This window comes from Adelges cooleyi, unplaced genomic scaffold (assembly GCF_023614345.1).
Source record: "Adelges cooleyi isolate 19-005CV unplaced genomic scaffold, UGA_ACOO_1.1 ACOO_flye_CR_arks_rails_tigmint_CR_PRNA_1, whole genome shotgun sequence".
Taxonomy (NCBI): domain Eukaryota; kingdom Metazoa; phylum Arthropoda; class Insecta; order Hemiptera; family Adelgidae; genus Adelges; species Adelges cooleyi.
The window spans coordinates 2,668,124-2,693,293 of NW_026095751.1; the positions used below are offsets into that span (position 1 = coordinate 2,668,124).

Consider the following 25,170-nt stretch of genomic DNA (forward strand, 5'->3'; position numbering starts at 1 on the left):
TTGCTTTTTTATATAATATGTATACATATTTATATGTGTATCAAATGTCTTGAGGCAAGTCTTTTAAGTTTTTAGATATGGATAATTATTATAATATTCAGTGCATCAAAAACCTCAATTATTTGATTGTTGTATAAAAACTTATTGCTTACTTATTCACTGACATATTTTATATAATAGACTAATTGATATACATTGAAAGGTACAAATCCATATAATTTTTTACCATTTTTTAAAATGGGTAACTAAATATTTATCCAAAATAAAATTACCTCATCAGTAAAACTTGCCACACAAAAATAAAGGCACATGGATGAAAAAATAATAAAAAATGTAGTATTCATTATGATATTTTTTTAATGCAAAAGTCAATTGAACAGTAGCATACAAGAATTTTAAATGATTCTTATTCGTTTTAATGTCTGCTGTTTTAGCGATTTCAGTGTAAAACTTAACAAACGCATATGTATTTTGTTTGTTCAATATAGGTTGAAAATTCCTATTGATTTTTAAAATAAATAATCGTAGCTATGGTATGGCCTACAGATCAAAAAAACAAAGCAGTAGTTGTTTTGCCGTTTGGTAAGCCTAAAAAATGTAACAATTATCTATTTACACAACCGTCTTATAGCAACATATTAATTTTTAGCATTTTGTAACCGAAACATTTTATAGAAATCATAAAAACAGTAGTGGTTAGCCGTTTGCCCCAAAAAATGTACTACTTGTTTACACAACCGCTAATAAAATAGTTCAAACATATAAATACGAAAACAACTGCAAAACAAAATATATCAAGAAAAACCACTAGTTTTTGATAAAAAAAATATGTTATAAAACCAAAACAATGGTTTTTGTAAAATACGAAGATTCATATAATATTCCAAATTTGTAATACCGGTAAATTTTTACCATTTGCTTACATCACAATAGTCGTTGTGAAAAACAGCTTGCTTTTGATAAAAAAAAAAAAAACAATATGCAATATTGGTTTTAATAAAAAAAACACGATAAATGATTTTACAAAAAGTCCTTGTAATAAGCTAAAATTATAAAACATTTGTGATTTAGAAAATCATAATACATTCACTGTATGTCTCTCTCTTACGTTTGACTTCCGTTATTTCCACCGATCGGGGCTTTGACGTTTTAGTTTGGCGTTTTTGGGCTTATAGCTGGCAAGAACAAACGATACCAAACAAGTTGGCCACAGAAAGAGGTGCAGGGGGCAATTTTTCCCCTAGACTATTGCCCGCCTAAGAACATACCACCAGTGCCCAAAATTCGAACCGGTGACCGTGTGTTGACACACTGCCGCCTTCTCTCACTTTACTACGCGCCTGCACACAATACATTCACAGTTAATATAACAATAACGTTCTACAATGCATTCAAATACAGCTTCAAAACAAAATTTGTTACAAAAAATAGCTCTTATTTTCATTTGTTTACACTGTCTCATTCGATGCAGATAAAAGTTTACCTTCAAAATTCGTTAAAAATATAAAAGTAATTTATTGCAACTTATAACATATGTTTAATTATTATTATTATTGCCTTTATATGTCTAATCGTCAATAATTGATTAATTAAACTGCCGTTATAATTTTTGTTTAAATCTTATGTTTACACAATAGTCAACAATATATTTTCTTACATCATTCAATACCGTATTTTTCAACAAATAGTACAGTTTTATTTTTTCCTAACGACATCAAGTTAGAGCTCTTATTGCTTTTTTCGAAAACAAGTTGATTTTAAGATATTGTGGTTTATTTACATCGCTACAATAGGGTTACGCAGTGCAATCTATTTAATGCAAGAAAATTTGATTTTGATTTTGTAGTATAAATGTAAAAGGTGATTTAACATACAATACAAATAAACTGGAATACATAATATTAAACGTATTTTGTTTTATCAATTGTGTATTTATATGTTTGAACTATTTATGATCTCGTATTGTGAAGCCCTGATGTTAGAATAATTATTATAGATGCATTTTAAAATTTATATTTAATATATATTATAAATTACAAACCGAACTAATACATTTTTTTTTTAGTAATATTGAAATAATAAAAATTAATTAAGGGCATTATGTGGCGTAGAGAACACTTCAGCTGTTAGGCGGCACAGGAGGATTAGCTGTGTCCGTTAGACAAGCGCTATTTTGAAATTGATATCACTTGAAGATGTGTAACCACCCGGCACCACTAACCCTATATGCCAATACCCTAATGCGCAGCATTAGATAAATTATTAAATTTTATGTTTTATGTTGTAGTTACATATACAAAACAACGAAGCTAAAATATCACAGTTTAAATGATATTCCATGGGACTGTTCATATCAAGTATTTGACGATCAAGAAGACAGTTAATGAAGTTTCGCATAAATATTCACAAATTTAGGAGCGAAACAACATTTTTATGTTACATTATAACAGCTGTAATATAAATTTAAATACCTAAACTCAATTTGAGTTTAATAGATTTTAGTAGTTATAGGTTTTTGTCCTTATGTGTTATAATGTGTTTAATAGGAATTGTAGCCAATTGTAGAGTTATAAGTTGTTCCTTTTTTTTACTTTTTTAGAGTGAACTATGTAAATTATGTTCTTCGGTTTGGTCATTTAAAATTATAAGTATACGATTCTTAGAGGTGTTGCGATTTATTTACTTAGCAACGACACGCTAACTTTGCTAACAATATATTTTTATGTTGAAAAATAACCGCACAATTTTAAATCATAAAAATTTTGGGAAAATATTGTAAATTTGTATAAAAGAAATAATATAGGTCAAACATTTAAATACAAAAGCAACTGCAAATAAAAATATGTTAAGAAAAACAACTTGTTTTCGATAAAAAATTAAGTTAAAAAACTATACAAACTGTTGTTGTAAAATTTAAATACTCATGGAATATTATTCTTTGTTCATGAGACCTATAGAACCTACCATTTGTTTACATTACAATAGTCGTTGTGAAAAACAGCATGCTTTTGATAAAAAAAAAAAACAATATGCAATATTGGGTTTAATAAAAAAAACACGATAAATGATTTTACAAAAAGTCCTTGTAATAAGCTAAAATTATAAAACATTTTTGATTTAGAAAATCACAATACATTCACTGTATGTCTCTCTATTACGTTTGACTTCCGTTTTTTCCACCGATCGGGGCTTTGACGTTTTAGTTTGGCATTTTTTGGCTTATAGCTGGCAAGAACAAACCGCCAGTGGCCGAGATTCGAACCAGCGACTGTGTGTTGATACATACAACGCCTTATCTCACTCCACCACACGCCTACATACAATACATTTACAGTTATTATAAAATAACGTTCTACAATACATTCAAACACAAACATCAAAACAAAAATTGTCACAAAAAATAGCTCGTATTTTCATTTGTTTACACTTCCTCAATCGAAACAGATAACAATTTACATTCAATTAAAAAAAACTACAATAAAACTGTACACATTCTTTTGTAAAAACTAACAATTTTTATTATGTTAAAACAAAAAAGATTATAATACAAACCAAGTAAACAAATTCTTAAAGAAATGTATCTGTGTACTTTATGCGGTGAATGTAAAAGACGTTTTAATTAAAATTAAAAATTTACAATCAAATAAAGTATGTTATTTTATTAAAGAAAAAAAATGTCGATCTATCATTTGTGTATTTAAATGTTTATACCATTTATTCTCTCGAATTTTAGAACCTTGATGTTACAATAATTAAAAATAGATTTTTAAATTTGCATTTAAAACTTATTATAAATAACGAACGTAATACTACTACTTTTTCTTAGATATCTTGAAATAATAAACAAAAAATTACATATTAGATCTATACTAATTTAGGAAATATGTATTTCCTCAAACAGCGATTTAAAATTAGTAGGAACTGGTTATTATATTGTGTGTTGTAGTCACTAATTACAGTAATATTGTCCACAAAAACCAAAACAAGTAATCAAAAATATCACAGCTCACAGTTGTATTTTAGAATCAACTATAATTTATAATTTATATTTTGCCCATTTTTGGGTACAACTGTACAAGTGATGGATATGTTCGAATATCAATAACTATTTATTTAAAAATTACTTTTTTCTTAAAGTGGAATGACTTTGTAATAAACATAATTTTTTGAACGCCTAAATTAATTTAATGAGTACGGTTGATATGGATTTTCTTTCACTAATATGGTGTATGATAATAAAGTTTTCTTGTTGGAAAGCATAAGTTTATATGCCGCTTTTTGTCATTATCGATGTAATTAACAATTATACCTCCTGACATGTTTTAAAAATAGGTATTACACAAATTGATAAAATATAGTGTGTCTAAATGCTTTAATTATCAAGCCATGGAAGAAGCTAATATTTATAATTCTAGTATTAATGAATACCAGTAATAATTGTATTTTTAAACTATTCTATAATCTATACAACTATTATAGTATTTTTCCAAAACCTGAAAATGTGTCATATTATTTAATTTATTTTAGTTATTTCAAAAACATTAGTTTGGGAGGGGGGTAGAAACATAATAATTTGTGGAAAATTGAGATCACATTATATAAAAATACTATGAAAAAAAAATTCAATTATTAATTAAACTCAGTTCGATATTGAGTGGCCCATGATAAAAAAAATCATCCGTCTATACAAACATTTAATTTCTTATAATTATATTTCTAGTATAACCTTTTTTTTCTGTTACTGGCCGATACATTTAGAATGCATTTTAAATATATTTGTAATGTCTCGGTTTTTTTAGCCTACACCTCAGGGAGCTGGCTCTATTCCAGTCAAGAGAAAAGTTTCTAGTAGATTATTATTTTGGTTAGTTTTTTTTCTCCATCAAATACTCTTATATAGAAAATGCCGTTTAGAACTAATTATATGTGGTAGTGGCCTGCCATGTATTTTTATAAGAAATATGTATGTTATGTACATAATTTTAAATAATGACTTAATCAAACGAATTAACTTGATCGAAAGATCTTTAAAATTATTCATTATGTTAAAAGACGCATCTAAAAATGAATCCCAATTTGGACCTCTAAAATGGTAGTTGCAGCACTGTACATTAAAATTATCTTATAAACCGGTTGTGTAAACAAGTAGTACATTTTTTGGGTCAAACGGCAAAACCACTACTGTTTTTAAGATTCGTAGGCCGAGTAAACACCAGTACACCTGTAAAATACCAAGCTACTGTTCAATAATATTATGTTAAAATATTGCTTCATTCGTTTTGAAATATAGGTATTTTAGAAACATATTTTTTAACTACAGGAGATGAAAATCAAACTTTAGCTTACCTAACTTAGGTAAGTATGCCGGGGTAATCATATGGAAAAACCTAATACATATACGTAAAATAATAATATTACCATTAAAGTGATTTGAAAAAAAAATTTGTTTTCTATAAAATGTTTAGTTTGCAAAATACTAAAAAATAACATGTTGCCATAAGACAGATGTGTAAATAGGTAATAAGTCCATTTTTTAGGCTTAACAAACGGCAAAACAACTACTGTATTTTTTTGGGGGCCATAGGCTCTACCATAGCCACGATTATTCATTTTAAAAATCAATAGGAATTTTCAACCTATATTGAACAAACAAAATACATATGCGTTTGTTAAGTTTTACACTGAAATCGCTACAACAGCAGACATTAAAACGAATGAGAATCATTTAAAGTTTAAAATTCCTCCGTATGTCACTGTTCATTTGACTTTTGCATTAAAAAAATATCATAATGAATATTAAATATTTTATTATTTTTTCATCCATGTGTCTATATTTTTGTGTGGCAAGTTTTACTAATGAGGTAATTTTATTTTGGATAAATATTTAGTTACCCATTTTAAAAAAATGGTAAAAAATTATATAGATCTGTACCATTCAATGTATATCAATTAGTTTATTCTATGAAATATGTCTGTGAATAAGTAAGCAATAAGTTTTTATACAACAATAAAATAATTGAGGTTTTTGATGCACTAAATATTAATGTAATAAATTTTATATTTAATATAATATAATAATTATCCATATCTAAAAACTTACATATAAATATGTATACATATTAATATAAAAGAGCAACCACTAGATAGCGCCATTTTCACGTTACTTTCGTAGTGCTACTTTGTGTCGTTTTCGAAGTGGGAAGCTAAGGCTAAGTATGTTCCATTGCAATGATTTCTAGATATTCCTATATAAAAAAAGGAATTTAAAGAATTAATAAAAATAGCCTAAGTTTACTGATTCGGTAAATAAAAATTTTTTCCTAAGTATATCTCATAAAAGTTTTTTTATTAACCCAATTGCAGGCGAATATATTTCTATAACAGTTTTATTCACATTGTGTATTAAAAAAGTATACATCAAAATTAATTTTATTAACAATAACTTAAAAAAACCAGTATAGTGGGGACGGAGCATAAATGGGTCGGGGCATAGTGGAGACGGGGAGGTCACGGGTTTACAAGAATTTTTAAACCTGAAAGTGATAAAATCACTTTTGAAAAAACGCTTCGATGCAAATCAGTAGTTAGTATTTTCAAGCCAGTACAGTCCAAACCAAGCACAGTATAAACCAGCAAAGTTAGAAAGTTTTAAATTAAGGTTCTGTATTTACAAATGAGCATCAAAGCGTTTATTTGAAAGCGATTTTATTCAATTTTATCACTTTTATTTATAATAATTCTTGTAGACCTGTGACCTCTCCGTTTCCTCATTGCTTTGATTACATTATGCCTATAATCTACTGTACTAGTCCTCTCGGATAAAATCACTTTCAATTTAACGTTTTGATGCTCATTTGTAAATACAGAACCTTAATTTAAAACTTTCTAACTTTGCTGGCTTATACTGTGCTTGGTTTGGACTGTACTGGCTTGAAAGTACCGATTTGCATCGAAGCGTTTTTCCGAAAGTGATTTTATCACTTTCAGATTTAAAAATTCCTATAAACCTGTGACCTCCCCGTCCCCACTATGCCTCGACACAACTATGCTCCGTCCCCACTATGCCCCGTTCCCACTGTACTGGTTTTTTTTTATTTTTTGCAAAAACGTGGTGGACCAAATAACACATATACAATGTCTTGTTATATTTTGTTGGAATGGTCGACGATTCATGTTTTAATCGTTTGTACTTTATAGTTTAAATTATAATCGCTTATTCTCAATAAAATTAATATTTATGTATTATATACTTCCATTAGAGCAATCTCACACAAACTATTTATACTTCATAGATTATATTATTTCGAAGCTATATTATACTTCTATTTTATTAGATTGACAATGTACAAAATAAAATGCAACTAAAAAAACCTTTTCATTGATCCTTAAAATGGAAAGAGTGGGATAGTGAATCGGGTAGGTTGCCTAAACGGGTCCCATTTAAATACATTAGAAAATCGCCATTTTACTGCCCCATCCTGTATATTAATTTCTTGTTATTTTCTAAAGAAAAATTGATTTTCTTACATTTAAATTAAAATAAATCGTATACTGGTAGTGTGATGAAGAAAACAATACATTTTACCTAAATTTATTACTTATTAGTTAAATATTACTAACCTGTATAGCCACTAGCGGTCGGCTGTTGCCTGTTATTTAACAATAAACTTTTATGGAGATTTTAATAATAGTATAGGAGCAGTATCATGATGTTAAATGTTCACGAGATTTGATCTAGTCATGAAATAACGTACTATCATTTATGACTTAATTATTATTAAAATTTATCTTAATTTGTACATAGTACTAAAATAATGAAATATTTTATACAAAATTAGAGCTACAAGTTGATAAACTAAAAAATTTTAATTAGCACGAAGCAGATTATCTAGTATTAGACAATTTAAACAATCAAGCGTGAATCTCTTTAAATGAATAACATTATAACAATATGCAAAACATTAGTTTTCCTTTAAAAAAATTGTGTAATAAAAAATACATTTTGGAGCGGTAAACTGCATAACAACCAACACTTAATCTGAATCCAAAAAACAACAGTCCTCTTCATAATTTGCAGGTAGTTGGACCTTATATACTCATAGTTGACCTTCGGTAAGGTAACATAACGCAGGCGATAAAATAACGAGATAACGACAGTGGTTTTGTTGTATCAGAATCATTAAGTGGTTGGCCCAGTATTAAAAAAGTTACAGTGTATACAGATAAAAAAAAAGCCCACATCAGAGTAAAACCAATATCTTCTCGCTTTGCACCGAAGCTAAAACATTTTTCTGGATTTTTTTGTAAAAGACATCAAAAGTGGTCAAATTATATGTTTTTGGGGTCGGTGATTACGAATTTAATATCAGTTCTCAATTTTAATCATCCAGAAAGAACTTAAGTAAAAAAAAAAAAAAAATTGAATTTGTGTAAACTTAAAGCCAAAAGTGGTACTTGAGCACAAAACTCAATAGTATCATTCAGCATAGATATACATAAAATTGTTTTAATGATTTGATCAATTTTTTTTAAAGATTTTAGGTGTTTTTGTTAAAATATACGAAATCTGCGAAAACACAGTTTCCCGGCAATTAAAAAAAAACTGTTGTGCCGAATTGTTTTCCCGTTTAATATGTTATGGATACATATGAGTTCCGACTACTGGCAAATTTTCAACCCAAAAGTTTTAAAATTACGGCTAAAAACAAAAAAACTTGTACCCCCCCCCCACCCCCTAGGAGGTGGGAAATGGGTATAGTTTAAATTTGACACAACTGGCGAGTGCGGGCATACCAAATAATTATTCCTTTTACATTTCAACTCGATCCAACTCTTTTTCTCGAAATTATAGCCAGTAAAAGTTCTAACTTAAAAACTCGTACGGTTTTTTTTTTTGTTTTTTCAAATTTCGTCTGTGAAGAATTAATTTTTTTCAACTTTCCCCCCCCCCCCAAGGTACAAACTAGATAAAATTTGTGATTTATAGAGTTGCTATTCGAAGGAATTGGTCTATTATTAAAAAAGTTACAGTGTATACAGCTAAAAAAAAACCAGTACAGTGGGGTCGGTGCATAGTGGGGACGGAGCATAGTTGGGTCGGGGCATAGTGGTGACGGGGAGGTCACAGGTTTACAGGAATTTTTAAATCTGAAAGTGATAAAATCACTTTCGAAAAAACGCTTCGATGCAAATCGGTAGTTAGTATTTTCAAGCCAGTACAGTCCAAACCAAGCACAGTATAAACCAGCAAAGTTAGAAAGTTTTAAATGAAGGTTCTGTATTTACAAATGAGCATCAAAGCGTTAATTTGAAAGTGATTTTATCCGAGAGGACTAGTACAGTAGAGTATTGGCATAATGTAATCAACGCAATGAGGAAACGGAGAGGTCACAGGTCTACAAGAATTATTATAAATAAAAGTGATAAAATTGAATAAAATCGCTTTCAAATAAACGCTTTGATGCTCATTTGTAAATACAGAACCTTCATTTAAAACTTTCTAACTTTGCTGGTTTATACTGTGCTTGGTTTGGACTGTACTGGCTTGAAAATACTAACTACCGATTTGCATCGAAGCGTTTTTTCGAAAGTGATTTTATCACTTTCAGATTTAAAAATTCCTGTAAACCTGTGACCTCCCCGTCACCACTATGCCCCGACCCAACTATGCTCCGTCCCCACTATGCACCGACCCCACTGTACTGGTTTTTTTTTTTTTTGCAAAAACTTAGTGGACCAAATAACACAAATACAATGTCTTGTTATATTTTGTTGGAATGGTCGACGATTCATGTTTCAATCGTTTGTACTCCATAGTTTAAATTATAATCGCTTATTCTCAATAAAATTAACATTTATGTATTATATACTTCCATTATAGCAATCTCACACAAACTATTTATACTTCACAGATTATATTATGTAAAAGCTATATTATACTTCTATTTTACTAGATTGACAATGTACAAAATCAAATGCAACTAAAAAAACCTTTTCATAGATCCTTAAAATGTAAAGGGTGGGTGGATTAGTGAAACGGGTTTTACCATTTAAATACATTAGAAAATCGCCGTTTTACTGCCTCATCCTGTATATTAATTTCTTGTTATTTTCTAAAGAAAAATTGATTTTCTTACATTTAAATTAAAATAAATCGTATACTGGTACTGTGATGGAGAAAACAATAAATTTTACCTACATTTATTACTTATTAGTTAAATAATACTAACGTGTATAGCCACTAGCAGTCGGCTGTTGCCTGTTATTTAACAATAACCTTTAATGGAGATTTTAAAAATTGAGTTTTTTTAATAATAGCATAGGAGCAGTATCATGATGTTAAATGTTCACGAGATTTGATCTAGTCATAAAATAAAGTATTATCATTTATGACTTAATTATTATTAAAATTTATCTTAATAGCAATAGTACATAGTAATAAAATAATGAAATATTTTTTACAAAATTAGAGCTACAAGTTGATAAACTAAAAAAATAAAATTAGCACAAAGCAGATTATCTAATATTAGACAATTTAAACAATCAAGCGTGAATCTCTTTAAATGAATAACAGTATAACAATATACAAAACATTAGTTTTCCTTTAAAAAAATTGTGTAATAAAAAAAACATTTTGAGTCGGTATACTGCATAAAAACCAACACTTAATCTGAATCCAAAAAACAACAGTCCTCTTCATTATTTGCAGGTAGTTGGACATTAAATACTCATAGTTAACCTTCGGTAAGGTTATATAACGCAGGCTATAAAATAACGAGATAACGACAGTGGTTTTGTCGTATCAGAATCATTAAGTGTCTTAATAAGTACATGGATAGGTTTTTTCCAATAAATCGAGTGTCTACTACAATCAGTTACACGGTTTGGTCGCCTGAGATGTAATAAACACAATATTATGATACCGATCATTAGGCCCTAAACTAATCTAACACGGATAGACGTTACCAACTGATAGTTTTTAGTGTCTGTTCGTTTCTCACATCTGGTACACTGGGTTTTTAGTTAAAAAAAAAAAAAAATAAATAAATGTGTGTAAACTTTAAGTCAAAAGTGGTACTTGAGCACAAAACCTAATAGTATCATTCTGCATAGATATAAATAAAATTGTTTTAATGATTTGATCAATTTTTTTTAAAGATTTTAGGTGTTTTTGTTAAAATATACGCAATGTGCGAAAACACGGTTTTCCGGCAATTAAAAAAAAACTGTAGTGCCGAATTCTTCACCCGCTTAATATGTTATGGATACATATGAGTTCCAACTACTGACAAATTTTCAACACAAAAGTTTTAAAATTACGGCTAAAAACCCCGAAAAACAAAAAAACTTGTACCCCCCCTAGGGGGGCGGGAAATGGGTATATTTTAAATTTGACAAAACTGACGTGCGCGGGCATACCAAATAAATATTTCTTATACATTTCAACTGGATCCGACTCTTTTTCTCGATACTATAGCCAGTAAAAGTTCTAACTTAAAAACTCGTACGGTTTTTTTTTTTGTTTTTTCAACTTTCGTCTGTGAAGAATTAAACTTTTTCAACTTTTACCCCCCCCCAAAGTACAAACTAGACAAAATTTGTGATTTATAGAGTTGCTATTCAAAGGAATTGGTCTAGTATTAAAAAAGTTACAGTGTATACAGCGAAAAAAAAAGCCCACATCAGAGTAAAACCAATACCTTCTCGCTTTGCATCGAAGCTAAAAAGCCCACATCAGAGTAAAACCAATACCTTCTCGCTTTGCATCGAAGCTAAAATATTTGTTAAAAAATGTTGTCTAAATACATAATACATTAAAAAAAATGTATAGTATCTAAATACTCTATAAACCTAGTGAATAATAATATTCACTTGTGATATTAATTTGAGACACGATATTTCTCTCATAATAGTATTTACATTGTATATTCCAAAAAAAATGTAATGATTTTAGCAATTGGACGATATATATGATGCGGTAAAAGAATATGCTATAGCCACAGCCTCACTTCGTGCAAGATTTTGCTTAATTCAAAACCGCGTGGAAATGAAACAAAAAATACTACAAGATACTACATCCTCAGATGCAGTAAATTTTGGCTCAATTAAAAAGCCACTGGAAATGAATCAAAAAATACTAGAAGATACTACATCCTCAGATGCAGTAAATTTTGGCTCATTTAAAAAGCCACTGGAAATGAATCAAAAAATACTAGAAGATACTAAAGCCTCAGATCCATTAGTTTTTGGTTTAATTGAAAAATATGAAGAATCGAATCACAACCTACTTGAGGCCAATCAATCAATCGATTTGATATTTAACGACTTTCCGGGTACGATGAATAATAATAGTTAAGTAAAATAAATACATATATCGACACCTAAAGACCTCTCTCATGGCCTCTCTCAAAAATTAAAAATTTAATTTTATAAGCAAATGTTTTTGTATTATCAAGACGCATGAGATTGTGTTATAAGTTTCAATGTTTGACACCAAGAGGCGGCTGTATGCAATCAAATAACATCAGGGCCTCTATAAAACCTAATGATATCAGTGATATTTATTTTGTTCCTCCTGAAAAGTTGAAAAAACTGAGGTAAGCCAAAATGGTTCTTAGGCGGCGATTTGTAAACAACTAATAATCACATTGATGTTCAATATAAACTATTATTGTCGATAAGTAGTGTGTTTTTTTACAACATTACCGAGGAGTACTTAAAGTGTTGGGTAGAAACACGATTTTAAATTATTTGAGAACTAAACAAGCGAAAAACGTCATTATTGTTTTTAGATGACTTTTAGTAATACCCGTTGTGGCCAAGTATTGTACATAAAAGCGCAATAATAATAAAGGCAACCTGTTAATTCGTTACATGTTAATATAGTTTGTTAAATTTTAACATAAATATTTTTATAATGATTTATAGATATTCGTTTGCCAATAGAGGAATTTAATGAAAAAATGAATAATATTAAAGAATTATTAAATATATCAAATTTAACTGATGAGGTAACTTTACATTTTTTTTTATATAATAATATATTTATTTGCAATTAATTCCATGGTGTGCGTAGATAACATAACTTACTTTAAAATATAAAAAAAATAAAACAAAATTGTTAAAGGTAAAAATTGCTTTTCTAATATCTTATGGTAGAGAGTTTAACATTTAACTTATGCTATTTACAGTTATTTTAATAATTTGGTATAAGTGTCTTACCTGACCTTATACAATTATTCCGTAATTCAAAACTGATTGGACGAGTAATTGTAATATATATAAAAGAATTTGTATATTGGGTTGGTTAATGCATTTATATGATGTTTCCATTTAAATTTACTACTATCTATTATTATAGACAATTAGGTTTATTTACAAATTCTAGAGCGATACCATTTGTAGAGGTTATTAACTTTAAAAATAATTAAAAATAATTTATAAAATAAAATGCTTTTTTGACATCAAAGAATATTCCTAGAACTTTGTTTTTATGTTACATCGCCAAGGTTTAAATGGATAAAATTATTGGTTGAAAAATGAAAATAATGCGTCATCGGTTGAACTGTCTGTTATAAAGCCAAATTTTTTTTTTTAATCAAATATTATTTCAAATTGCATTATTCTCTTTTTAAATAATTTTCGATAAATCGCTATTGGGCGATAGTTACTACAATATGCGGGGTGAATAGTTTCATAATCAGTAGGCTATCATAAGTTAGTAGATTATCTGGTAAAAATTTGGTAATGGAGAAATTATTCTAACATCAGAGGTAAGGGATCAAATTTTTCGGCTTACACTTATTGGAAATACACACAACTTGTGTTGTGAGTCTTAACACTTATATTTGAAACCGTAAATTAATATGGGGAAAAAACCTAATTGGTTTTAAATGATTTGGGTCATAAGAACATGCTACAACTTTATATCAGTTGTTTTTGGATAATTTTTATTTTTAATTCGATGATTTCATATTTGTTAACACAATTTTATCTAAATACATGATACATAAAAATAAAAAAATAATAATCAAATACTGTATAAACCTAGTGAATACTGATATATATATATATATACTGTTATATACTGAGAAGTGGTAATAATTTGAGACACGTTATGTCTGTAATAATAGTATTTACATTGTCTTTTCAAAATAATAATGTAATGATTTTAGATATTGGACGAAATTTATTCTACGTTACGAGAAGATGCTGCCAACAATTCAATACAATTTTACATATTTGAAAAACTTATTGAAGACCCTGAACGGGTTATCGGTTTTAAAATTGAAAAAATTCCAGGTACGTTAAATAATAACAATTATTAGATATTGCAAAATGTATATGTAAATTGTGACAAGTAATCAATTTGCCTTTTTACAAAAATTATTGTCGATAATAGAGCGTTTTTTTCCAACACTTTTGAAGAGTGCTTATAATATTATGCAGAAGTCGCCTGTAATGATAGTTAGCAAGAACAAGTTAAACAAATTCATGTAACGCTTATATCTTAATTTTCTAAAAAATTATGTTTCAAAAAATTGTTTTCATTACGGTTACTCGAACTGTAATAAACATTGAAGTATGAATTTTATGACATTCACCATGAAATTTTAATTTAACACGATTTTAGACTATTTAAAAACTGAACAAGTGGACCAACAAAATAATTGTTTTTAACTGGCATATAATAATACCCGTTTTGCCCAAATATTGTACACAAAAATGCATTAATAATATATGCAACTTATTAATTCATTACAGCATAATTTAGTTTTGTGACTTTTAATATCAACACTTTATAATCATTTCTAGATGGTATTCATATGTCAAAAAAGGAATTAAAAAATATAATGAATGCAAAAATAGAAAATTTAACTGATGAGGTAATTTTCGTTTAAATTTTTTATCTTATAATATATATATTTGCAATTAATTCCGCGGTGTACATAGATAACATAACTTACAGTATAATATAAAAAAAATTTTAAATTATACACTAAAAGTAGGAACTTATAATACGTGTAACCCTCATATAAGCTATTATCTTGTGGTGAGAGTACGACTCAAGTATTGAATTATGAATTATTTTAATATCTAAATATGTGATACATTAAAACAAATTATAGGTAATAATAAAATAATTTTTAAACCTAGTAAATAATATACTAGAGATATTTCGAGATACAACAATTCTTAAATTCTAGTATTCATAATTTATATTAAAAATAAAATTAAAATTATTTTAGCATCTTGAAAGAATTTTTGAAAAAATAATATACAGATATAAAGGATGTGTTGACAAGCTTTCAGTAGAAGGCTACTTATGTAAGAAAACCATAGGATCGAAGCATATACTATCTGAACAGGAAATCGAATATTTAACTAAAAGTTTGCCGTCGGGTTCGTTGATTAATAATAATTTAGTAAAATATACATTATGTGAATAACTAATAATATTATACAAAGATCGTTAGGAAGAACAATTATTACAAATATAAACCGCTTTTATCTCGTTTTCTTTAGACTCTTTGTAATTCATATTGAAATGTTAATTTTCAAAATTCCCATGAATTTTTTCGAAGCACGATTTAAAATTATTTTAAAAACTAAACAAGCGGAAAAACATCATTGTTGTTTTTAGGTGGCTTTTAATAGTACTCGTTATGACTAAATATTGATCACAAAAACGCAATAATAATAATTACAATCAGGTTATTCGTTACAGCATAATTTAGTTTGTTAAATTTTAATATAAATCATTTCTTAATGTTTTATAGTTATGTGTTTGGCAAAATCGCGATTTAAAGACGAAATAAAAAGAGATGAGGTAATTTTAAATTTATTCTATTGAACTATATAACTCATTAAAAAAGAAAAACCGCTAATTTAGTAAATCTAATTCGAGACTAAATGATTTCTACATAATAGTAGCATTCACATTGTGTAATAAAAAAATTAATAATGTCTGTATTTACCTCATTAGCAATAACTTGAAAAAAATATTTATTAAAAAATGTAATCTAATTATCTAGTACATTAACGAATTACAAAAATGAAATACTCTAGTGAATAATATACAGGGAAGTAGCAATAATTTGAGACACATTATTTTCGTAAGAATAGTCTTTACATTATGTATTCAAAAAAGTTACGGTCTACTTAAAGCATTACAGCTAAACTAATAAAACATGCTTAAGTCTGCTGGCTCTTGAATATTGATTATTTCCGATCAATAATCTCCTTGCGATATATGATGATAGTATAGTCTTAATTTTATGCTGTCGTCCAATGGTTTTTAGTAGTTTTTTATTATTTCGCATTAATCGGTTGGTTGGCAACATTCAACTGAATTAATTATTTTGAATAAATTTAATTGTGCTTATTGTGAAACAATTTTAATTTTTTTGGATAAATATTTGGTTACCCATTTTATAAAAATGCCATTATATGGATTTGTACCTTTCAATCTATATAAAATTATCTATTATATAAAATATGGCTGTGAATAAGTTATGAATACTTTTTTATACAACAATAAAATAATTTTGGTTTTTGATGCACTGAATATAATTATTATCATATAATAATTGTCCAGATTAAAAACCTAAAAGACTTGCCTCAAGACATTTTATACACTTATAAATATATACATATATACATATTTTATAAAAAAGCAACCGCTAGATCGCGCCACTTTTGCGTTACTATCGTGGCGCTATTTTGTATCGTATTCGAGCTGAGAGGCCAAGGATAAGCATGTTCCATTCTAAAACAAAATATAATGGTTTTAGGTATTGGACGAAATTTATGCTGGTGCCCAAAGATATTTGGCTAAATATTTAAAACCCCTTGGTATACTTTCTCGTAAAAAATACGATAAAAAAGTGGACAGATCTCACATAGAACGCTTCTTGGTCGACAACTTATCCAAATACAATGGACTAACAATTTATAGGGTGCGGGATGTAGTAAATGACTTGCCGCCAGGTACGACAAATGTTAATAATAATTTAGTAATAGACATGATAAAATAATATTTTTGTGAAATATGAATGCTTATAATTAATTTGATGTTTTGTTTTAATTATTATCGGTAGGTAATGTTTTTTTTTTTACAATATTTTTGAGGGGTCTTAGACGGCTTTTGATAATACCCGTTATGGTCAAATATTGTACTTAATAATGTGATAATAATAACAGCAACCAATCAACTCGTTAGAGTATATTTTAGTTTGGTAAATTGTAATAAGTACACATCGGGGGAGAACCGTGGACACCTCACACCCCCTATTCCAGATCGATAATTTCCAAAACAGTCAAACACTTTGGGGTAGGTCCACTGTGGAGAATAAAGTATTTATATATATATATATATATATGTGTGTGTGTGTGTGTATAAAACAGTACAGTGTTTGTATGCACTGTCATAATATATTATAAAAAAAATCTCTATATATATATTTATTCATAAAGATTGTATATAAATGTCGACTGAACGTGCGTGGGTTCTGTAGCATGTAAACTTACCGTATTCCTATCAATTCAATAGTAATGGTATGCCACTGCAACTGTTGTGTTTATGTCGGTGAATCGTTTGATCTTGTTATGAATGAATCGGAATGCGTAGAGTGTAAACAATTTGTATATATACAACGGACGGTGTAATTATGTGTATTTACAAATACTATAATCTCTGTATTACACTGTACCTTTCAATTGATTGCAGTGGACGCGACAATGTTTATTATTATAGTAAAGATATAAAATCTACTTGAACCCTAAACCATAAAAATTATACACTTCTTGCGTACACGTGTTACGACAACGATGTTGTCATCTTCAGCGTTAACAACAGACTGAATTATTATTATCTTATGATTGAACGTTGATATGATATCCAATAACCTAATTAATATTTGTATGTAATCTTCCACAGAGATGCGAAAAAATACTCATATTTCATTTAAATTATATATAAAAAAAATATTTATCTGTATGAAATAATGTATTATAAAGAAAATGCATGCATTACACCGCGTGTATTGTGATAAACAATTAGACATTTATCAAATTTTTAATAAAATGCATTTTTTACTCTGTATTCTGCTAAACAATTAGCTATTATATACTGAATTATCAAAGTTGAAATAAGATATTTTTTTATTGCAAAAGTGTGTCAACATTTAATAGAAAAAATATTTACAATGTATTTAATTATATGTTACATATAATAATATTACTATAGTAAAATGCATTATGATATATGTCATATTTGAGACATCCTATAGATTCGGCTGTATCAAACAAAATGCAAAATTATGTGAAAATATGTACAGGGTTGCATATACTGTGATACAAAGTAGATGTATTACTGTGTAATATAGGACAGTTTCGCTTTACCCTATAGTTTCGGAGATGTCAAACGAATTGCAAAATTATTGTTTAAGCAAAACTTGCAATGTTGCCCTAACTTCAGTTTAGTTAAAATTGATGAGATTAACAAAAAATATGATATAAGTACATAAAAAACATATAATGGTTACATAAACAGGAGAGTTCAATCAATTTTATTTTCTCTAAAACTCAAACATAAAAATTAACTCATTTACATATTATATAATATAAACAAGCTATCCGGATCCGGCGTTGCCCGAGGTTTAGTTTGCCAGGGGTGAGTAATTCCTATTCCCTATTTTCCCTCCCCCCATCTTAAATCCCTTATCAGATCACAGCGTTTTTGTGACACTTTTTTTGGTTATTATGTCCTCCCCTTACTCAAAGGTCCCAGATCCCGTTCCAACAGCTAAAAGCTTGCCCAGAATCGTGGTACATAGAATCATCCTGTTTCTTTAATCATCACCTACCATTCGCTTGAGTACCGTGGTTACCATGGATACAAACCAAGTGTTTATTTTAGGTTAGCAACGGAAAATATTTCTTATTTAAAGTACAAAGTTCATGTTTGAGGTCATCCTTAAGGGTGGAATTTTCGAAAAGTACTATGCCAGTTATGTTTGCGGCAGTGGACTCAACAACATCCCAAAGTTTCATGGCGATCGGGTGAATGGTGTACTAATGCATAAAGGACAAACTATGTTAGATTCATCAGTGTGCTCAAAAAATGATCACTCGTGAGTGTTAGATACAGAACAGATATAAAATGATTGGATGTTATGTTAATGTATAGATAGGTGTGTGTGTGTGTGTTTGTTAAAAATGTATCGGTCGGATTAAGGGAAGCAGAGTAGATAAGAGATTAGATAAAAAAATGTGATGTACAACATGATAATGATGTTCAAAGAAGAGTGTAAAATGAAATATTAATACAAGTTAGATAGATTACGGCAATTGGTATAGTGAATAATGTCTAGTGCAAACAAATATAAATCAAGAGAGGGTATTCTAAACATTTTTGGATAATAATAAATGTATACAAAAGTGACCTAAATTTGATTAAAAAATCAATTGATTTTCATGAAATCTTTATTTTACATTGTTATTCTGTTAGTGTACACATATAGTAAAAACAACATGTCTAGAGCTTACAAATTAACATGTACAGTTATTAAAAATATTGAATAAGTTTTAGTTCGGTTATCTTTGATTATCATTGGAAGTTCTTAAAATTGTCGATTGAAAAAAAAAAATTATTTTTATCACTCTCGACTACAGACAATTATAATGATGCGAATGAACTTTACTATCATGGTTGTATAAACAGGAGACTTCGATCAATTGTATGACCTCTAAAACTCAAACAGAAAAATTAACTTATTTACATATTATTATTTATAAATTTATCAGACTCATATTTAATACAAATATTTTTTTTATTTTTTTTTTATTTTTTATTTATAAAAATATATTTACAATCTGTAATATTAGTTACAATAAGTAAATTTGAAAAAAAAATATGATACAATGACAGGACAACGTGAAAGAAGAGGGTGTCCAGTAACACTACTTCAACTAGATTTAATTACATAATTATAATTGTTTTGAATTCCTTAAAAAATTTGTTGATTATTTTTTTTTTTAGTTATTGAGAAGGTCGCGAGACCAATTTCGTTTTAATCGACGAGGAGGATTGTTTGGAAGAGTAAGAGAAGAAATATTGGATATCAGTGGATTCGGGTGATTTATAGTGGTAGAGTGGAATTTTTTATAATGAGTGGATGCAAGAACAGGAATCGTAGGAATACTGAGGTCGTGATGGAGTGTACGATTACTTACATACCAAGGCGAGTTAGTTAGGAGACGGAGGTTAATTGATTGAAATGATTGAAATAAATTTAGATTTGAGGTTTTTGTCGATCCCCAAATTTGGATGCCGTAGGTCATTGCAGGACGAATAAGTTGTTTGTATAGGAGGATTTTATTATTAAGAGAAATGTTTGAACGGAGAAGATGTCTTAAGCTATGGAGTTTTAATTTAAGAGATAGTTTTTTAGTTTTGATGTGAGTAGCCCAGGTTAATCGCTTGTCAAGATGAATGCCTAAGTATTTAACAGAGTTTTCTATTGGGATTATATTATTGTTAAGAGTTAATGGAGGACTAACTTTGAGTCCTAAAGTGAATGTAATATGTGATGATTTATTTTCATTTACTTTAATTTTCCACTGATTAAACCAGGTTTCTAGCTCGTTAAGATGCATTTGCAGTTTATTAATGGCTGAATTAATATCTGGGTCGGAAGAAGTTATGCAGGTGTCATCTGCAAAAGTGGCTAAGTTAGTGATGTTTGAATGAGGTATGTCGGCAGTAAATAGATTATAAAGGGTAGGCGCGAGAATGCTACCTTGTGGAACACCAGCTTTTATAGGAAAAGTATTTGAAAGCTCATCATCGCATCGCACTTGGAAAGTACGGTGTGAGAGGAAAGATTTTAAGGTAAGATATAGAGGAGTGGGAAGGAAACGAATTTTGTAGAGCAGGCCTTTGTGCCATACGCGATCAAACGCCTGTGCTACGTCAAGGAATACGGCTGAACAAAAATGTTTTTTTTCTAGAGAAGAGGCAATGTTGTCTACAATTCTGTGTACTTGGTGAAGGGCTGAATGATTATTTCTAAAACCAAATTGGGTATCTGGAATAATTTTTTTTTCGGTTATAATTGGATAGATTCTTTTGATTATGATTTTTTCTAGGATTTTAGAGAAGGAGGGGAGTAGGCTAATTGGTCTATACGACGAAGGGAGATGCGAGGGTTTTCCAGGCTTATGAATTAGAATAATGACCGAGTGTTTCCAAGAAGAGGGGATGTATGATAAACGGAGGATAGAGTTAAAGATGTGTGAGAGGTGAATAATAGCTTTTTTTGGTAATTTTTTAATGATTTGTTTTGTTATTAGATCATGGCCGGGGGCTTTGTTGTTGGGAAGATTCTTAATGATATAATGGACTTCGGATGGAGAGGTATGTTTAGTTGGTAATGACATAGGGAGAATTTGGGAAAGAGTGGATTCTACGTGACTAACGTGATCATCGTCAGGCATGTCAGGATGAGGAGTGAATCTCATTTCTAGATCGGTTGCAAATAAGTTTGCCTTATCTAGATTAGATGTGGCTAAGGAGTGGTCAGGATGGCGTAGAGGAGGGATTTTATTTTTTTGTTTAAGGATATTTTTAGTAGCTTTCCATAATGAATTATTGGATAAGTTGAGTGAGTTTATATAATGTTGATATTTTTCTGAATTGTGTTTGCGCAGAATATTTTTTAAGGAAGATGTAAGCATATTGTAGTTTCTTTTATCACTGGGCAAGTGTGACTTCTGCCATCTAGAGCGGGCTCGTCTTTTTTCAATTATTAGTTGAGAAATATGAGGGGTAGGTGATAACTAGAGTTTTGAGTAGAATTAATAGGAATGGAAGAGTCGAGTACTGCTTTTTGAATAATGGAAGTAAGAGATAGGACTGCAGAGTCAATGTGTGAAGGAGTTTTTAAAGGAATGTTAAGGAGAATTTGATTTTCAATAATACTGTGGAATTTTGGCCATATGGTTTTACCAGGCGTAATTGTAGGGTAGGATTTAGTTATGTAAGAGAGATCATTTAAAGTTAATAAGACAGGTGTGTGATCGGAAGAGAGGTCTAAAGAATTAGTTATATTGTAAGAAATGTGATTTGGAAGAGTAGTTATAAAAAATTCGAGAATGTCAGGTTGACTGTTTATGTGCGTGGGCCAGTAGGTGGGATTGGGAGGGGCAATTATTTTTAGATTTTTTGTTGTTGTAAAATTAATTAATGAGCGCCCTCTGGTGTTGACGATTCTAGAGCCCCAATCGTGGTGTTTAGAATTAAAGTCACCACCAGCAATAAAATTGTTACCTAGAGAAAGAAAGTACTGTTCAAAATCAGATGTTTTTATGTTAGGACGGTTTCTCTTTGGGTGTGGACAGATGCTATTAATATTAAATGTTGTTTCTGATTTTTTGCGTTACAAATTTCATTGTGTAAGGAAGAGAGGGAATCGAGAGTTGAATGATTTCTTCGAAAACCACATTGTTCATTTGTTAGTATATTTGATGTCTCCAAGTGCCAAACAAAGCGCTTGTTTACTATTTTTTCTAATGTTTTTCCTAGTGTATTGATAAGTGAAATAGGTCTATAGTTAGCGGTATCGAATTTGTTCTTGTTTGGTTTAGGGATAGGTATAACAATTGCGTTGCGCCATTGGTCAGGATATATGCCTTTTTCCCAAATTATATTTTAAATCTGGAGAAGTATTTCGAGTCCTAGCTTTGGTAAATTTTGAATAAAAGAGTATGGTATCCTATCTGGGCCTGGGCTTTTGCTTTTGCATCCAGATAATGCATTGCGTAATTCGGTTATATTGAAGGGTTGATTAATTGTGTTTTCTTGATGGTAAAAATTGAGCTCTAGGTCCCTTTTAATGTTTTCTTCTGTCTTGTGTTTGAAATTTAAAAATGCATGTTCGTAGTTTGAATTACAGTTATTTTTTATGAAGTGCTGTGCAAAAGCTTCAGCTATATCTGTAGGGGATGAGAGTGAATTACCATTATGGTTTATATTTAAAGGTAATAGTTGGTGGGTTATTCCTTTAATGGATTTAATTTTGTTCCACATATCGGTTGAAGATGTGTTTGAGTTTATTGAATTTGTATATTTTTGCCATGATTCAGTTTTGCTTTTTTTTGTTATAAATTTTGCTTGAGCGCGCAATTTCTTTAGTCTTCTTTAGTATTTCTTGTACTCAATATTTGTATTAAATATGAGTCTGATAAATTTATAAATAATAATATGTAAATGAGTTAATTTTTCTGTTTGAGTTTTAGAGGTCATACAATTTGACACGGTAGTAAGGGGGGGGTTGAAGAAAATAGCTAAAACCGGATTAAAAGTTGTGGTTTTTTTATTAACTTTGAAAACAATATGGAAATATATTAAGTGAATACGCGGGACGGCGGCGGATGGCAGTCGCGGATCAATGTTAAATTAATAACTGATTATCGGATTGCCTACAGTGGTCATCGCCGCCGTGTTTCGCTGTCAAGATGACACCCCCCGGACCTCTTCATACACCGACGGCCGGCTCGGGCCGATATAGTAGTTTATCGTTCCCACCTGCGGTGAGACGGTGGACAGTTGATAACACGACCGGGCGCACATTTAATCGCTAATAACGGAAACATGCACTTGCAGGCCGTGTCAACCCTCCCCCACTAAACGGTCCAACCGGTGAACTTAATCGGTGTCTGTTCCTCCCTGTCTTTCACATCTCCTCGAGTGACATCGCTGAAACCTTTTCAGGCAAGCGGGCCATCAGAGCACTCGCATCGCACCGGTGACCTGGTGGTCAAGGGCGGGCGTAGTAGAACTGAGGGGACAGGGAAAGGAAAGAAGTTAGGAGGTGGTGTCTGACGGTGGTTGGAGGAAGATGTCGATTTCCTCGATCGTATGGTCAACTTGACCATCGACGGTGACGTCCATCACTGCATCCTCTTCCTCCTCTGCCGTTGGTGTTACCGGGGCATGTGTCCTCGGTGTGGGGATTGGTTGCCTCTTCGCCGAGGTCTTCCCTGAGTCGGTCTGTGGCGTTGGTTTCTCCAACCGATGTTGCTGGGATATCCGACTCCTTTCTTCCCGCTTCACCTTCCTCATCGCCTTTCGGTACTCGTTGAGACGGATCATCCTCTTCCGTCTCGCCGATACCGTGTTGTTGTCTAGTTCCGTGCTGACTGTGGTCGGAGCTCCGGCAGACTGGTTTGCCGTGGGCACAGCTCTAGTGTTCTGGACGGCGGAGTTGGATGGTGTTGCCAAAAAGTTGGAGGCGCCCTTAGGCGTCATGTGGCGTGGCGCAGTTTGTGGCCACGGGGACCTGCCAGCGTAGGGCGTGGGCTGACGCGCCGTAGGTCGCGTTGGCGGCTGATTGATTAGTGGAGGTGGTGCCGGGACGCTGATCATGCAGGCTTGCCACCCACGGGTGAAGGCCGCCCACAAAGCGGGGTGCTTCTGTAGCTCGCTTTGGGGAGCTGTGAGCACTTGCTCGGGCGTTAAAGTTGAGCTGGGTATGGTCGCCCCAAACGACTGCAGCAGCTGTTGCCCACGAAGGTGGTGCTGCACCATGATTTGCAGGAGGTTGCTGCTGTTGTTCGGTCTGGTTGATTGAGACATACTGAAAATTGTACAAAATATTAATTGACGCAGTCTCAATATCTTCTGCAATGAGTAAGCTAATGAGGCCTGTTAAGGTCCTCCTTACCCACCAGATGAGACGATTTCAGACACGAAACGTGAAGTTTCCGGGGTGGTCGCTGGTCAGTGAGGTAAACACCTGAGCTCAAGCGTTCCGCCAGTCGGACAGGTCCTAGCCATTTCGGCGCGAACCCCGCATGGAAACCTTTGTCAGCGTTCGATAAATGATGAGCCTTGTAATACACCCAGTCACCAGTCGAAAATTTTGATTTAATCGGGGTGACTGGTTTTTGATTTTTTCCGTGATTTTCAAAGGCAACTGTCTCTTGCCCTCGTCTATGTCGGTTGATCTCCACCACGGGAATGACGGGAGGTTCAGATAGGGCCCAACCGCCGGGCCGTCTGGCTTCTCTGCCGAGTACCAGAACCGACGGTGGGAAACCTGTAGCCTCGTTCAGTCTATTCCGAATAGCGAAGAGTATCGACGATAGCTTAGTGTCCCAAGAGCGATG

General features: G+C 30.9%; 1 protein-coding gene across 4 annotated transcripts in view; it reads left to right on the top strand.

The window, feature by feature from the left end:
- Positions 1-5,737: 5,737 nt before the first annotated feature.
- The window catches only part of LOC126833396 (uncharacterized), a 96,243-nt gene continuing 76,810 nt past the window's right edge, over positions 5,738-25,170 (top strand). The window contains exons 1-5 of one of the 4 annotated variants that reach the window (XM_050564703.1): positions 5,739-5,861; positions 11,954-12,332; positions 12,928-13,010; positions 14,175-14,301; positions 14,815-14,885. In XM_050564703.1, the coding sequence (XP_050420660.1) occupies positions 5,790-5,861; positions 11,954-12,332; positions 12,928-13,010; positions 14,175-14,301; positions 14,815-14,885 (732 nt within the window). In that variant the 5' untranslated portion in view covers positions 5,739-5,789. Of the gene's footprint in view, positions 5,862-11,953; positions 12,333-12,927; positions 13,011-14,174; positions 14,302-14,814; positions 14,886-25,170 lie in introns of all 4 variants that reach the window. The other 3 variants (XM_050564721.1, XM_050564713.1, XM_050564739.1) reach the window with 3 other exon arrangements.